Consider the following 17891-nt stretch of genomic DNA (forward strand, 5'->3'; position numbering starts at 1 on the left):
GTACCCTTGGGAGTCTACTCTCAGTACCACCTTTAATATTAAAACTCATTGCATTTCTAAGTTTAAGACAATCTCTTATGTCTGTAGGTTGTGTGAAATTACAGTGCACATTATTACACTTTATAGGTTGAAGAACAAAGGGAGAATTTTAACCAAAAAAAATTGTCACAGAAAGGGGAAGTAAATGTGACAATAAGAAATGATGTCCAGGGAATAGAAATATTTATTCTTCTAATCCTGGCCATCCCTTCCTCCCTCCTCAGGTTATCATTCATGTGTTGGAGGATAAGAGATTAAAGGTGAAATGGTGTCAAGTTAAACACAAAAGGAATACATTCTGCTTTATTTATCAGTAGTATAGAAATGTTTAGTGGTGTGTTGTTTTTTTTTTTCATTTTACTATTCATAAACAACTATAACATAATTTATTCCCCCATCCCCCCTTTTTTTAAAACAGATCAAAGAAAGTTTCTGTTCCATCAACAGTTATTTCCAGAGTGATTGGAAGGGGTGGCTGTAATATCAATGCTATTCGGGAGTTCACTGGAGCACATATAGATATCGATAAGCAAAAAGACAAGACAGGAGACCGGATAATAACGATAAGGCAAAATAAACTTTTTTTTTGTGCTTTTTTCTTTCCTCTTTTGTGATACTATAATATAATGTCAGGATTGTTTGCATTTCTACTTGAACTTGAAATTTATTAGCAAACACTTCCTATTCCTTTTCTGATTAATTTTCTCTTAACATCTGGAAAAATTATCTTTAAAATGTAAAAGTTTTTTATCATTTTATTTTTCTGTTGAAGACTGAAGAAAAGCTTCATGTAAAATTAAAGGTATAACATTGAAATTAAAATTATAGAAGAAAATGATCATATTTAATTAAGCTCCCAAATTGCCACATCAAAAAGTATTTTTGAGAATTATAGAAGCGGTCGCGTGTCACATATTCCTTCAAAATTAGAAAGTATTGCATTATGTTAATTTTTACTTCACCTATCTTTGTAATGAGAGTATTGTATAGAAAGATTATTCTTAATCTAGAAAACATAAATTGGTAATTTTATTTAAATGATTAATATAATTGGATTCCTTTTTAAACAAGATTCTGTTTATTTTATCTTAAATGTTTAATAATATGATTCTGAGAAAGAAGTTCATGGGCTTCACCAGATAGTTGCAAGAGAGTCTATGACACAAATCAGTTTAGAACTTGTAGCAATAGAGTATTCTGAGGGTATGTGGGCACCCGCACCCCCCACCCCCAATCCCATTTGCATGTCTTGGAATCTGAATACTTCAAAGAGATTTAATCATATGCAGTAATTTGTTTAATGTGAAAAAATAATTAACCCTGCCTCAGTGTTCTTTAGAAAATGGAAATTGTTCAGGAAATGACTGAATGATAGGAAAGCATTACTAAAACTTTTAGATGCTTCCACATTCTTTTGAGAATCATGTGTCCTTTTGAAAGAAAATGCTTACTGAGACAACTTGTGATGTTTTAAATTCATTCCCATCCATTAGACATTTATTGGGCACCATTCATTGCCATGTAGTAGCATTGTGTTCAGGTAACATGGGCAATACAGAGGGATATCAGTTCTCATTGGGAAATAAGGGCAGATACGCATAAAAAATCCACATCATTATAATATCTACTGCGTGATACAGTGAAGAAAAGTATTGTTCACAGGAAATCACTATTAACTTTATAATGATTTTAGTGGAATTTCATCCAGTCCAAAAAGATAGATTTGTTCAGACAAAGAAGGATTAAGGCATTATATGCAGTTCCTTGAGGAGAATCAATTAAATGGGGGATCAGTAATCAAATCAGTAGAAGCAGGAAAGAACAATTTTTAAGGGGTTTTAGGAGAACCTTAATGTCTCTGAAGTAAAATAATGAAATTGCAGGGCTGGAAAGGGATCATAAAGTCTCTTTCTGCCCAGACCTTAATTTTAAGATGAGAACCCCAAATCTCAAGGGATCTGTGACTTCTCCAGCACTGCATGTGCCAACAAATAGGCTACATGGTTTAGTGAAGAAGTTGCCAGAGATGTGGGACCTTTGGAAAGTCAGAGTCTCTCTTCCTTATCTGTAAAATTAGGGATTTCCTTTAGCTTTACTGTTCTATTTCAAAGACATTGAGCTTTTGCTTTGAATGTGGCTAGTCTGTATACTCACTGTCTTCCTTTTACACACTGTGCCTGTGTCCATTTCTCCCCTCCCATTCCCATCAAAGCAACAACAAAAACTATCTTATAGTGCAGTTTTCTTTATTCTTCACTTATCCAAACCTTACACATCCTTCAAAACATAAAGGGAACCATACCTCTTCCAGTTTACTTTTGTTTATATTTTCTAGTCCTCAGTGATCTCTTCTAAATTCAGATTATACACCAAATTACTCATATGACCACCTGTCTCACAGGAAGGTGATATTTAGCCTTAATAGCTGGGCGTTACCTTTCTCCATTTCTAGAAATTTTTCCTTTGGAAAAAAAATGATAGAATTCATAATTTGAATGCAGAGAAAATGGCATCTTTATTTTCACTAACCTCTAATTCAGGATTTCCTTCAATTATTTAAAATGTTATTATGAGAAGAGATTCAACTTCAATAAACTGCTAAAAAAGTCCACGACTAAAAAAATTAAGAATTTTTACTAGGTTAGTCTCCTGGAAACAAACATCCAGTGTCGATAAAACTGATAATTGATGTGTTATTTAAAATAATTATTAAACTTTATGTACATAAAATGTTGGGGATTTTCTGTTTTTCATATTTGGTCAAACAGAAAAAGGTGAACTCCCCAAAACTTAAAGCTACTCTCTGAAAATAACACAAAAATATCTGAAACTTCTAGTTTATCGTATAAAAGAAGGGAAGACAACATGCTTTTACCTTATCTGTTGTAGTTACCCTGAATTTTGTTGTCTCTTTAATGTTACTTTGCTTTACACAATTATAGTCAGTATGAATACTTATTTTTTGGATCTGCTTTCTTCACTCTGCATTACCTAAAGTAAGCCTTCCCATTTTTTTCCTTCATATTTTTCTTCCTTTAAGGAGCAGTAATATTCCATAACATTCATATGCTAAAATTTAAGCTACTCCGCCATTATATACCCAGATTGTTTATAAAGCTATACTATTGAAATTGTGCTGCTCTGAATGTTTTTGTGTAAATTAATCTTCCTGTTGATAAGCTGCTTAGGATGTAAATCTAATAGTGGAATTGCTGTATTAAAGACTAACAAGCAAATCTTTTACCATTTTGGCAAGTATAAAGTCATAACCTCAGAGTTGTTTTAATTTGGGTTTCACTGATTAAGGACCCTTGTGTTTCTATCACCTACTTTCATTGGTATTTGATGTTTTTATGGGCTTACTCTCAATCATCCAATTTAGTGAAGACTCATCTCACTAGGAAGATTCATCGTTCATTTTATCTTCTCGATTCATAATTTTTACTATAATACCACAAAACTTCTGATTTGATTCATTGGTCAATATAAAGTACCTATTTTGTACCAGGCACTATTCTAACTATTTGAGGATGCAAAATCATGGTTACTGCCCTCATAGAAATTGCATTTGCATGGGAGAGATAATGTGTGATACATATAGAATAATTGGAAGGTTACCATATAAAAGATACTGTCTACCATCTAGGGCAGAAAAGTGGCATTTTGTGCTGTCTTGAAGGTCACCAGAGATTTCCAAGAGGCAGATCATTTTGTAAGCTATAGGAAGGGTAGATTTGTGAGGGGAAGGATTTGAGACAGATAGTTGAAATAGAATGCGATTTTATTAGTCTAGGCAAGAAATGGTAAGAATTTGGAGTGTGGTAGTGAGTAGAAAGAAGGGATGCATACCAGAGATCCTATTAAAGTGAAAAGGAGAGGGTTTAGCAACTGATTGGATACATGGGGTCAGTGTGTATGAAGTATCAAGGATAATAGTTGGCAAAATAAGGAATTGGAAGGATGATAGTTTTCTCAGTAGCAATAAAGAATTTAAGGGAAAAAAAGGTGGACTTGGGGGCTCAAGATAATTCATTCTGTTTTGACAGGTTGAAGCTGAGATGCCTGCAGAATATCTAGTTTGAAATGTCCTAGAGATAGTTGGCAATGAGATAGATGAGAGAGATGTGTTTATGTATGTATGTTTAGGTATGCATGCATGTGTACTCTCATACATGTGTGCATACATCCAAACATTTTCCAGATCATCATCCTGTGGGGAAAGATGTTGCTATGATATTAAGCAAGATGTTAGGGAACAAAAAAAGAACAAGGATCGTGGAATACCTATAGTTATTTACATGAATAAAAGAACATAAGAATGAGCCTTTAGATAAAGACAGTACCATGTTGGGAAAACCTAGAAGATGGTGTACAAATTGAGAAGTTGCCCAGCAGTGTCACTTGCTGCAAATTGGGCAAGAATTATTAGGATTGGGGAGTGCGTAGCTGGCTCAGTGGTGAGAGAGAGAGAAAGACAGACACTGGAGGTTCTGGTTCAAATGTGGCCTCAGACGTTTCTAGCTCGGTAAACCTGGGCAAGTACCATAACCTCCATTGCCTAGCTCCTACTGTTTATTCTGCTTTGGAACCAATAAAAAGTACTGATCCTAAAACTGAAGGCAGAGCTTTTATTGTTGTTTTTAAATTAGTATTTTGGGAAGGCCACTAGATTTGGCTATTAAGAGATCATTGATGACTTTGGAGAGAGAAGTTTCTGTTTAATGATTTCAGAACTTAGATTGCAGAGACCTTAGAATAGATTGAGAATAGGCTGAGAAGAACAGAAAGGAGCAGAATGGTAGGGTCACAGAGGGGTTTCTTGAGGAATAGGAAGAGATGGACAGCAGAGAATTGAGAATTTTGAAGATCAGATAAAGTTGAAGTAACAGTAGAGATAAATCTGCTGGACAAGAGGGGAAGGGTGAGAGTTCAGGGTACATGTACAGGGGTTTGCTGTAGAACATCTGGTTTTTCATGTGAAATAGGTATGAAGGAAGAGCTCATGAAATTTCCTTGAGGTAGATAAGAAGAGCCTTCTCTTTTACTAGGTACCTTCAGAAGTGTTACCATTATTTCTTCTTGCCATTCTTCCCCATCCTTTACTTAACCCATGGAGAGTTAAAACTCTGAAGTATTTCTTCCAAGCTACCTTGTAGTGGCTATAAATGTATATATATAGTAAATGGAAACTTTTCAAATTTGAAACTTGGCATATATTACCAAGGTTAAGGAAGAATTGATTTGTTTTCTTAATGCAATACAAGAGCTATTTCTTTCAACCAAAGGATTGAATTTATGTTTGAGCACAGTGACTTGCTGAATTACAGGAAAACTCAAGTTGGTAAAGTCTTTTGTGTAGGGACACATTGCCCCTCTCATGGATTTATCATTCTGCCTCACTGTTGACCTAATCACATTTGACTGACGGTGTAGGATACCATCTGAGCCTTTTTCTGTTTCCTATTCATTTTCTCTCCCCTTCTTACAGACAATAGTGCTCACAGTTAATATATTTCAGCCAGTTTTTCTTAGATGGACACAAATCTTCCCCATTCTCTTTTTAAAGAACTCTCGTCCATTTACCCATGTTGTGAGTAGTGTACAGATCAGAGTGTAGAAAATGTTTTGGAATGAAATTAGATCTAATGAAGATCCATTGCTAACCTGGAGGACCACAGAGGGTTCCTGCAAAATCTTGACAAAACTTTTCCATCAACCTTACCCTATCATCTATTTTTAATTTTTCCCAAGTACCTTTTTTCAAGGAGGAAAAGTTGCATTTAGTTTCACTGTAGTTTTTATTGTTTAATGAAATCTTGTCAGCTTAAAAATGAACTTTATAGTATACTTACCCATTGATAATTCTGTACTGTAGTAATTCCAGACACTAAACCACTACAATTTCATTTCTTTTTTTGTAGGACATTTCAATAACAGAATTGTCTTTTTGGTTTAGTTACTTTTGGATAGATGGATAAAAAACAGTGTTAGACCACTTGCTTTCTGTCTGTAGAGATGAAAGGAATCAGAAACATGGAACCTAATTTTTTCCTGTCAACTTCTTTGATTTAGGGGTGGCACAGAATCCACAAGGCAAGCAACACAGTTGATCAATGCTCTTATCAAGGATCCAGACAAAGAAATTGATGAGCTTATTCCAAAGAATCGTTTGAAAAGCTCCTCTGTGAATTCCAAAACCGGGTCTTCGGCCCCTGCCACAACTGCTGCTAATAGCTCCTTGATGGGGATTAAAATGACCACAGTGGCCCTGTCCTCCGCCTCACAGACCGCACCTGCTCTGGCCGTGCCCGCACTCTCCTCTGCCTCCGCTCACAAAACCATTAAGAACCCTGTCAGCAACGTGAGGCCGGGTTTCCCTGTCTCGCTGCCCATTGCCTACCCCCCACCCCAGTTTGCACACGCCCTGCTTGCAGCTCAGACTTTCCAGCAAATCCGCCCACCCAGGCTGCCCATGACCCACTTTGGAGGGACTTTCCCACCAGCGCAGTCCACTTGGGGTCCCTTTCCTGTCAGGCCTCTGAGCCCAGCCCGTGCTCCTAACTCACCCAAGCCTCACGCGGTGCCTCGCCACAGCAGTCAGCAACACAGCAGCGGTTCTCAGGTGAACCCGACGGGTTCTTTCACGTCTGCCGCCGCAGTGACCACCAGTACATCTACTTCGACAGGGCCCGGCACATCCACAAATGGCAGCCCGAGCTCACCTTCGGTCAGAAGGCAGCTCTTTGTCACCGTTGTGAAGACCTCCAATGCCACCACGACCACAGTCACAACCACAGCCAGCAACAGCAGCACCGCACCCACCAACGCCACCTATCCTCTACCTACTGCCAAAGAACACTACCCCTTGTCATCCCCATCCTCCCCATCACCCCCGGCACAGCCAGGAGGAGTTTCTAGAAGTAGCCCTTCTGATTGTGTAGCATCCTCTCCAAACAAAGGGATGCCTTCCTGTGACCAGGAAGCCGCCAGTCCACCAGTAGTAGAAGCGACAAGCAGTCGTCAACCAAATGGCGCCAGTTCTGTGGGCGGTTCTGCAGGGCATTCTGCTGCACAGCCACCTCCTGGGGCTGCTGCTCCAGAACCACGACCACCTCTGCCGCCACCGCCACCACCGTCTCAGGTTCCTCCACCCGAAGTGAGAATGACTGCACCCCCATTAGTAACGACAAGTTCTGCCCCAGTGGTACTACCACCTACTGCCCCAGGCACCTACCCCATTCCTCAGGCACAGATGGGGTCTTCACAGCCTGCTCCTAAGATGGAACTGCCTGCTATCAGGCCTCCACCTCATGCCACAGCTGCGACTCACAAAAATCCAGTACCATTGCAGAATTCATCTGTTGCAGTCCTCAGTGTCAATCATATTAAGAGACCTCACAGTGTCCCCTCTTCTGTCCAGCTACCTTCAACCTTAAGTACACAAAGTGCTTCTCAGAATTCAACACATCCAGCAAATAAATCCATGGCCCCCAATTTTAGTGCAACCTTACCATTTGGGCCCTTTAGCACATTGTTTGAAAACAGTCCCACTTCTGCCCATGCCTTCTGGGGAGGCTCTGTGGTTTCATCTCAATCAACACCAGAATCCATGCTATCAGGAAAATCTTCCTATTTGCCAAATTCAGATCCCTTACATCAGTCTGACACTTCCAAAGCTCCAGGCTTCCGACCACCATTGCAAAGGCCTGCTCCAAGTCCCTCAGGTGAGTTGGTCATAACATTCCTGTGTTGTAGTAGTAGCTCCTGTGGCCTTATGTAAGGTAATGCTCTTTATCACTTAAGAAAGCTTTTATTTCATGGTTGCTTTTAGCTTTATGAATTGAGATTTTGTATTCAGGTCATTAGGATTTTAGTGTGTGTTATATATTGCTAAATATTTAACCCCTTTAAGTGTCTTTGTGAGTTGTATATTTTTTTGTTTTGGTTTAGAATGCTTTTGTATTTCTAAATGCTCCAGTAACATTTTCACCTAATATCCCTGCATCCGTTTTCTTTGCAATGTTTTTACCCACCCTTTCTCAAAATGAAAGAGGAAATCATTAGTGATGTTTTATAAAATAATGACATCTGATTCTGCATTTATTTTTGTTCAAAAGAATTAACAAAGATCTTCCCATTATAGTTTGCTCCTCACAAAAAGTAATTTATTCTTGATTGATTTTTGTTTTTAAAAATTGTGTTCCAATATTTGGTAATGTGAAGGACCTTTATAGTTTTACATGTTGCTTTAGCATGGGTGTTTCAAGCAACAAAAGCTGATTTATACCATTATTTTAGATTACTTTCAGCCCCAACATTGCATGCATTTTGTACTAAAATTTTATTTACTTTTTTCTCTTCCTTTAGCACAATGGTGGGACTTTTTTTTTTTTGGAGAGGAGGAGTATTTTTCTTCAAAGTTTGAGCAAAAATGCATTTAATTAGGTCATAGGTCTTTACTTAAGAATGAAGTGAAGTAAAAAAATAATTCAGATCCTCAGATTTGCCATCTTAGAATTCAGAACTGTGTATTGATTCCAAAGCAGAAGAGTAGTGAGGGCTAGACAATGGGGGTTGAGTGACTTGCCCAAAGTCACATAGTTAGGAAGTGTCTGAGAGCAGATTTGAACCTAGGACCGTCTCCTATCTCCAGGCCTGCTTCTCAGTCCACTGAGCCACCTAGCTGCCCCCTGAAGGAAAATACTTTTTAAAATGTGAAACAATGTAGCAGGCAAATCTTAATTTCTAATACTGTGTTAGTCAGTTGTGTGACTTGTTAACTAGATTTTTTAAAAGTCACCCTTTTGCCAATGCAATACCAATTTTTAAAAAAATTCAGTTTTATGATTACTAATTTTCTGGGACTTTGAAGATAATTCAGCTTTAATGAAAGGTGATGATCAAAATGATATTTTAAAGGTGGTAGAAGGCTGTGTGATTTGGAGGAAGACCAAGCCTTGAAAGAGAATTGAGTTTGTATATTATGGTAGGGGAGAGTTGCGAAATACTAGTTATAGTAGTGCATGCAAAAGATTAGTGATAGACTGTGCTAACAGGTAAGTTATGATTGCATTTTTAACAGTAAGGAAGGAGCTAAGGAAAGCCTATTAAAATTCAAGTTAATTAAAAATTCAGGACTTTTAATTTTTAGTACTTTAAAAGCATCTCTAGTGATTTCACCTTCAAGATGTTTATTTTGCCTTGTAATGGTTTTTCCAATTCATTTTGCTCCCCTTATACTTTTGCTTCATTTTACTTAAATATATCTAACTTATGCCTTCAATGTTGATTATCTATTTTTCTTTGTAAGTAACTTGGCTATTTATTTTTAGAAAACTAATGTTAATTTTATTATTACTTTTTGGTGGGGTAGGGAGGAAGTAGGGGAGATTGTGACCTTAAAAATATTTTAGAACACTGAACTATTTTTTACATACGGTATACCTGAAATACATTCTTTCCTTGAAAATAAAGAACTGTCTCTTATTCTCTAAAGGGATAAAGATCTGGAGCTCTCACATCTTCTTGTTTTGTAGTCTTTAAAACCATAAGATTATCTGGTCATAACTGTACTTTTTCCAAGAATAATCTGGTATTTTGTAATTATCTTCTTTAGGTATTGTCAATATAGACTCCCCTTATGCTTCTGTAACACCTTCCTCTACACATTTGGGCAACTTTGCCTCAAACCTTTCTGGAGGGCAAATGTATGCACCTGGGGCACCCCTTGGAGGACCACCTACGGCTGCTAACTTTAACAGACAACATTTTTCCCCACTTAGTTTGTTGACTCCGTGTTCATCAGCATCAAATGGTGAGTTTGTTTATACATTAGAAAGAAGTAGATGAAAAGTTAGAAATAATAGAATTTCATAAGATAAGAAATGTTGGATATATATTTTCTTTGGATGTCACTAAAGTGATTACGTTTTTATTATAATAGTGCCATAGTTTCATTAACATGAAGATAACTCGATTTTTAAAAAATATTATTTCCCTATGATGCCAGCAGAATTATAATACAAAATATTAAAGTACTGTGGAATTAGAAAAAATTCCAAAAATGTTTCCTATTTACTAAAATGCTGAAAACAGTTTTAAGTATTTATTGCCTAAAATACCACAATGGCACTTTTCAGTTGAGATTTTTGTTGTGTTTTTAAATGTAGGTGTTTTGTTTGTATGTTTAATTTCTATTAGTTACAGCTACAATTTGGGGTACATTTGTATGAACATCTATTTGGTTTCTTAGGTAGTCATGACTTTTCATATTTAAGAACTGGTACTATTACAATCTAAATTTCCTTAAAAAACTAAACTACCTAGGAGAAGCTGGGTAGCTCAGGGTGTTGAGAGCCAGGCCTAAAGACTGGAGGTCCTAGGTTCAAATCTGGCCTCAGACACTTCCCAGCTGTGTGACCCTGGGCCTTACCATTCTTCAGCCTTGGAAACAATACCCAGTATTGATCCCAAGATGGATGGTAAGGGTTTAAAAAAAAAACTAAACTACCTTTAGACATATACTCTGGTCAAGTCATTTTGTGATATAGTAAGTAAATCATGAAGGGACAGCGTGATGTATTATTAAAAGAGCCGAACTCAGACCTTAAAGTCCTGGGCCTGGGTAGTTATACTTCTGACATATAGATTGGATGTGTAGTTCTGGAGTGCTCACTTCACTCTTGTCTTGGTGGAGATACCCTGTCCTCATTGGTTGAAAGAATTCCCTGTACCACTGAAATCATAGGAAGGACAAGTCCCTAGGCAAGTAAACCTTAGGTGGTTGGTGTGTAGTTTCCTCTTAGTATTAAAGTATTTATTGAGGTTCATCATCATACATGTAGAGTGACATGGAAATTTGAACCATATTTTAGATAATGAAGGTATAAAAAGCTCACATTTTGTTGTATCACATAATAAATCATGCAAAAAAATGCACTTTGTAGTCTCAAGAAAGATGTCAGTTTATTTTGTCTTTGCCTCTTACTATGTAATCTCCTTACATCTCTTGGCCCCTGATTACTCAGCTATAGAAATAAAAATTAGAAAATTAGAAATATAAGCAATTGAAGATTTCCCTTTTAACATTATTTGCATTATATACAAATTTTGTAAAGTTTAGATTATTATTATTTTCACATCATTTTTTTTCAACAACTTTTCTGCAGATTCTCCTGCTCAGTCTGTATCCTCTGGAGTAAGAGCACCATCTCCTGCCCCATCATCAGTATCTTTGGGGGCAGAGAAGGCCAGCAGTGTATGTCAGGACAGAAAAGTTCCTGTTCCAATTGGAACAGAACGCTCTGCCCGTATTAGGCAGACTGGAACTTCCACTCCATCTGTTATTGGGAGTAACTTGGCCACACCAGTAGGCCATAGTGGCATCTGGTCCTTTGAAGGGATAGGTGGCAATCAAGGTATGGTGTTTTGTTTGTCCTAGCTTTGTAAAATGAAATTTCTCTGTATGATCATAATCACATAGTATTTTGCCTTTCATATAGTCTTATTTTTTTTAATCACATACATTTTTTCTTATTTGACACTGGAATTGTTCAAAAGATTATACTTGACATATTTTAAATAGTCCAGCCCAAAGAAGTGTTAATTTCATCAGATCCGAAAAAGCATATGAGGAGTTTCATCATGTATTAACTTATATGAGGCCTCTTAAGTTTTAGGCAAGTTTTCTCTTTTTCATCTCTCCACTACACATTGCTTTGTATTTATTTAATATATAACTACTGTGTCAATGACTGCCTAGAACATACATATATATTAAACCTCGAGTCCTGCTCTTATCAGTAAGTCAAAATTTAGAAAAAGATGCACAGAACTTTTTCATTACTTCAATAAACCCCAATTGTGTCATGGTGTTAAGGAGGTTACATTGAAGCTATACTTGCTGGAATTTCATCTCTGAAGTATTTTACAAAAATGGAAAGCTTTTGGCCATGGTCTTGTCTATGGAGTCTGCTTCCCAGTGGAGCTTATCCAGATCAAGATGTTCATCACCAGAAGTGATGACAAAACATGTAATGACATTTTTTTTGGTTTGTTTTAATCTGATATTTTGATTGAAACTCTTTTTAGATTGTTAGAAGTATATTTACTTTTTGAATCTTTGTTGTTGTTTTTTTTTTCTCAGACAAAGTAGACTGGTGTCATAGTGGAATGGGAAACCATATGATTCATAGGCCAATGTCTGATCCAGGAGTGTTTTCACAGCATCAAACAATGGAGCGAGATAGTACAGGAATTGTAACTCCTTCTGGTACATTCCATCAGCATGTTCCTGCAGGATACATGGATTTTCCTAAAGTTGGGGTAATTTTCATTTAAGAGGGAGTAGCCACTTATTTTTAAATGATAAATTTAACATTTTAACACGTCTGGCAGTCAGATTCCACGACATTGTACAATCTATTGTCCATATCCGTTGTGTAAAAAAAAGTTGATTTTTTTTCCAGCAGTGTGACATTGTTAATATTATGAAGTTTGTGATGGTCACATATTGTTAAATTTGGTGCTGAGGTAATAAAAGTATGTGACTGAAATTCATATTACCCATTTTACTTACCAAATTGAACAAGAACCCATTGATTCTACAATTTGAAAATGATTCTTGATTATTTGTTTATGGACTAAATGTAAGTCTAAATGTGTTTTTCTTTTCTTTTTTTCTTCCAAGGGTATGCCCTTTTCTGTCTATGGGAATGCAATGATCCCTCCAGTAGCACCAATCCCAGATAGTGCTGGAGGGCCCATATTTAATGGTCCTCATGCTGCTGATCCCTCTTGGAACTCTCTGATAAAGATGGTTTCAAACTCTACAGAAAATAATGGCCCTCAAACGGTATGATTGATGAGATAAAATAGAATACCAAGTTAACTAACCATGTGAATATTCTTGACTACATCTTCATGTGTGCAAGTAGGATTTGACAGGAAGATAGGGTGGAGGAAAATGTTAGTATATTAAAAACTATTGAATAAAAACATGTACTAGGTCATAATATCCACTAGAAAAATTGTATGCTCTTTGTGTTAGAAAAAAATAGATATGTAGGTCCCAGGTTTTTTTGTTTGTTTGTTTGTTTGCTTGTTTTTTTGCCATTATCATTATTGTAAAGGAGTTCAAGTTAAATGAGCATAATTATGAAAGGTAAAGATGAGAGTGAAGCCACTAGCAATTGAAAAGAATTTGGAAAGGCTTCATGGAGAAGGTGGTACATAAAGTTCTTTTTGAAGCAAGAGGGAATTTTTGACATGGATATGAGGAGATTCCAGACCTGAATGATGGCCAATGTAAAGGTATAGGGCTAAAAGCTAGAAGCTTGTGGATAAGGAATAGATGGGATGACCAATTTGGCAGGATGATGGAGTATAATAGTGGGAGTGATATTGAAAGATCCCAAGAATAGATTGGTATGAGGTTGTAAAGGCCAAACAGAGCAGGCTTCTCCCCCCCCCCCCCCCCCCCCCCCCCCGGATCCACTGGAAATTATAGGGCAGAGAAATGACATAGTTGTATCTGCATAGTAGAAAGGAAGATGGCCTGCACTGCACAGTCTTAAGGCAGGACATCAATTAGGCCACATGAAGAAGAGGCCTGCACTTAAATGGAAGGAGAGTGAGTATATAGAAGAATGCCAAGATCATGAACCTTTGAGACTAGCAGGATGGCATTGCCTTTGCAGAAGTAAAGAAATTTTGAAAACAGGTTTGGGAGAGGAGTATGTGGCATTCACAGATTCATCTCCCAAATTACTGTATGGGGAAGGGAAGGGAGGGAGGATGGGTTGTTATTTCCTTTGTTGTTTTGTAAGATTTAGAATACTTAACATTTTCTCAAAACCTGTGGTAAATATTGAATTAATGCTATATTCATTAATTCCTCAGGTGTGGACTGGAACTTGGGCACCTCATCTGAATAGCGTACATATGAACCAGCTTGGCTGATTGGGATCAACTTGTTAGCCTGCAGATTCCTTTTCATTCAGAGGAAATCACAAGTGGCCGAAACAATTTTTATGTTCCCAAATCATTCTACTGATGTGCTTGACTGAAGTGTGTAGGCTTTTTGCAGAAGATCTTACTAACTGACCTTTTTTCTGTGAACATTTGTGACCTCCCATTCCCCACCAACCTACATTTCACCTTAGTTAGCATTCTTTCTTTTCTTTTTTCCTTTCCTTCTCTCCCTTCACCCTAGTCCTATCCCCACCCTGCCCCACCCTTGGACATAACTTTCTGTTGAAGCTGTTCTTTGGCTGGTTGGTTTTAGTACTGTAAACTGCTTCTGAGCAAACACGGAAATTTAGCAAAATTATGTAAACTTGATCCTGAAGTTTTAGAATGGCAAATAAATGTACAATTGTTTACATAACAGAAATGGCTAAGCAGAAAGTAAATTTCAATATGTCAGTATAGAGGCTCTACTTTATGTAGACTTAAATTAATGTGAGATATGTACCTTCATATTCAGAAATCTGGATGTTTCCTTCATACATTAAACTATTAATAAGCATAACATTTCTACTTGTGTAATTTAAGTACAGTATACAAAATGGGAGAATGGGCATTATTAGTTCGTGTTTCCCCACTTAAGCTTTCAAAAAAGTAAACTTGTTTTATTTTGGGAATGGAAAAGATTTGTAGCAAGGCATGGACTAGAGAATAATTCACTACTTTAACCTTGCATATTTTTTCATGTTTCTTAATCTTTTGGCACTTTCAGAACCCATAGGCACAATCTCCTCTGTGCTCCTAGGCCCCTCCAGTCCTACCTAGTAAAATAAAATGCCTTAGTGTCATTTTAGTCAGTCATTCCTGCAATGATTTCCATCCTAGCAGTTGCTATCACAGAGTGGCTTACCTCAAAGATCACATTTAGCTCCTTCCAATTTTAAAACATTTTACATTTTCAGAATGTATAAGACACTACTGACTACCAAGGCAGTTTAATATTACTTGGTAGATCTTAATAGAATGTTTTTGTATTAAAAAAAATAGTTGAATGAACTGTTTATCATAGGGTAACTTTTAGTCTCATCTATCCTAAGTTTATTCTAAAGATTCCAATTTTGAAACTTAGTGAAAAATGTTAAACACTACTATGTTAAAATGCGTTGTTCCAATCACCAATGCACTCTCAATGCGACTAGGACTTGTCAGTTCATGCTACATATAAAGGGCATTGTGAATTTCAGGTTTAGGCAGCTTATGCTGCACACAAATCCTCAGATTCCAGTTTAAAACATGTAAAATATACTGTCTAAATTCCATCCATTTGAAACAGCAAGCTATAGCCTTCAATGAGGACACAAATCTTACATTTGTTAATCTTGTTGAAAAATAATGTGGCAAAATATGTGGGAGCAAGGTTAAATAATATATATCTCAATTTGTCCATTTTTCAGTAATATTACACTCTGGTGAGAAAAACCACTACCCAAATCTGACACATTATCCTAATTTAACTGAATTAATATCATTCCTTGGGCTATTAACAAAGTGATTTATTTCCTGTGGTAGCCACAGCAAGAAAAATAGTGTGGGGATAGTTGGGAAGGTGATTTTATAAATGAGAGCATTCATTCTTTTCAGTTATTATTGTGTCCAGTTGTTTATGAGAATAACAGTCTTTATCTGCATTTTGGTTATTGCCTTAATACACATTTTTTTTTCCAGCTGTCTTGTGATAATAACAGAAATTTAAGGAACAAATGAATCAAAATGCCCTGCAGCTATTAAATTAAATTTTAGCACTTTAATGTGAGTGGGGAACGAATACCAATTTTAAAGTGTTTTTGTGTCCTTTGCCACTATCTTACAATTTTATGCTTGATGGCCTTTCCTGTACTATAATTAGGATTATTTTCTATCTTAAATAATCCTACTAAAACGTAGATACAACCCAATATTTATTTATTACAAAAATTGTACTTTGGGGTCCAACAAAACTTAGTTACTGAGAATGTGTGATTTCTTACCAAAAAACAAAAATATCTGTATTTTTTTTTTTAACTTGAAGCCAGAACTTCTTATAAGGGGATATAAGTTGGGATGCCCCATGTTTAGTTTGTCGATTAGGCTTGTGAAATATTATACCATGATTTTTAGTCTGTACTAGGAACATTTTTCAGGTACATTTTTTTATATTTTAAATGTAATGCCTTTTATTTGACAAATAAAAGAAGGAACATGAACTTTTGAGACCATGCAGGTCTTTTCTTTTTTTGTTCCCACTTTTTAATAAGAGCTTCAAGAATTGGTATGTGTATAGGCAGACTACTACAAAATTATTTTCTCCCACAGTCATTTAAGGAGTGATTTAATTCAAGTAATCCTTGAGTTAATTCACAACTTAAACTACAGTCAATATCTCAATAATACGTAATCTGTTTATACCAACCACTTAGTAAATTCTGTTTATCTTTTCAAATAAATCTAGCTTCTCTTATTTTTTGTTATCAGTTATCCAAGAAACTGGAATTTGGTGCTTTTAATCAAAAACATTTTTTCCTTGTTTTTATTATTAAAGTTTATATGAGCTGATTTTTTTTTTCGTTCCTAAATTACTACAATTTATTTCATGGACATTTTTTCCCCTTACAAAAATTTATTGATTAAATTCAGTTTTGTTCAATACAAAAATTGTTTTCTGTCCTAGTTTTGCAATGAAATTTAACTCTCATGTGGAAATGCAAAATTTCATTGATTCATTCACAAAGAGCTTAAAAGTAGCATGGCTGCTTTAAAAAACAAAGCCAATTGAGCTTATTGTTATTACAGGATTAAATGTGTCAATATACATTGAATTTGAAAGCCAAAAAGCCTCAGGAGATTTTATGTTAAGTGAGATAAGGAAATAGTTATTTCATAAAATCCTTTCTTATGCCAAGTTTAAAACTTTTTTGGCATTACTGTTGGAGCTTACACTTTTTTCTCCTATATACAGTTTCTCCCAAAACTGGTATTTTTTTGTTAAACTTTAATTTAAAATGTTTGGACACAATACAGGTATGTTCTGTTGAGCATCTACATGAACAACACAAACCACTCATGATTATAAAATTTTTTAGTGAAAAGAGTGTTGGCAAACATTTAGATCAAACCTCTCAGTCTACATGCCTATGATGTGTACTGATTGCTTGAGATGTTATTGGAACACGTTCCTGTTTTCTAAACCCCGTTTTAAATGCTTTATGTTACATTTTGTTAATCATAGCATCATTAGTACTCTTTTTAGAAAGTAAGCACCTGAGAGGAAAAAAGACAATAAATTTGCCCATGCTGTTTTAAGAGGCCTACATTCTAAAAATAGACTAAAAAGTTAAATGGCTTTTATTTTTAAGTAAGTGTACCTAAGCGTAAACATGAGTGTGGTTTAAAGTAATGCTCAGTTCAAGGGTATGTTCAGAAAATAATTGACCCTCTGAAATATCTGACTTAAAATATAATTCTACTCATTTCCATTTTCCACTAACCTTTTGGCATCAGTAAGTCTGACTTAAAGAGTTTTATCCATGACTACTATAGTTTTGATATAAGGAAATGAATAGAAATGTTTGTTAAAAAGATTCAGTTATTCTTTGACTATGGGGTGAATTTAGTACTAGGATTATTTGGGCATCAGAGAAAGCTGTATCATTTTTTAGGAGGTTGTTTAAGAATCATTATGTCTCCAAAGAATTAAGTACAAAATAAAAAGGCCATATATATGGGTCAGCATAATCATGTTCTTTTTAAACAAGGAGGATGAGCACAATTTTGGCATGTCTTCTACATGACTTATAACCTGCAGTTAATTAAATCCATGTTGATTCCAATAAGAAATTGTAAAAATTACC

General features: G+C 35.9%; 1 protein-coding gene across 10 annotated transcripts in view; it reads left to right on the forward strand.

Annotated features, from left to right (window-relative positions):
• ANKRD17 (ankyrin repeat domain 17) overlaps positions 1 to 16254 on the forward strand; it is a 155531-nt gene extending 139277 nt beyond the window's left edge. For all 10 annotated transcript variants that reach the window (XM_056803344.1, XM_056803343.1, XM_056803345.1 and 7 more), the window contains 7 exons: positions 458 to 607; positions 6112 to 7763; positions 9656 to 9853; positions 11208 to 11456; positions 12185 to 12363; positions 12728 to 12892; positions 13939 to 16254. In XM_056803344.1, the coding sequence (XP_056659322.1) occupies positions 458 to 607; positions 6112 to 7763; positions 9656 to 9853; positions 11208 to 11456; positions 12185 to 12363; positions 12728 to 12892; positions 13939 to 13998 (2653 nt within the window). In that variant the 3' untranslated portion in view covers positions 13999 to 16254. The remainder of the gene's footprint in view (positions 1 to 457; positions 608 to 6111; positions 7764 to 9655; positions 9854 to 11207; positions 11457 to 12184; positions 12364 to 12727; positions 12893 to 13938) is intronic.
• The last annotated feature ends 1637 nt before the right edge of the window (positions 16255 to 17891 follow it).

This window comes from Monodelphis domestica, chromosome 6 (genome assembly GCF_027887165.1).
Source record: "Monodelphis domestica isolate mMonDom1 chromosome 6, mMonDom1.pri, whole genome shotgun sequence".
Taxonomy (NCBI): Eukaryota; Metazoa; Chordata; class Mammalia; order Didelphimorphia; family Didelphidae; genus Monodelphis; species Monodelphis domestica.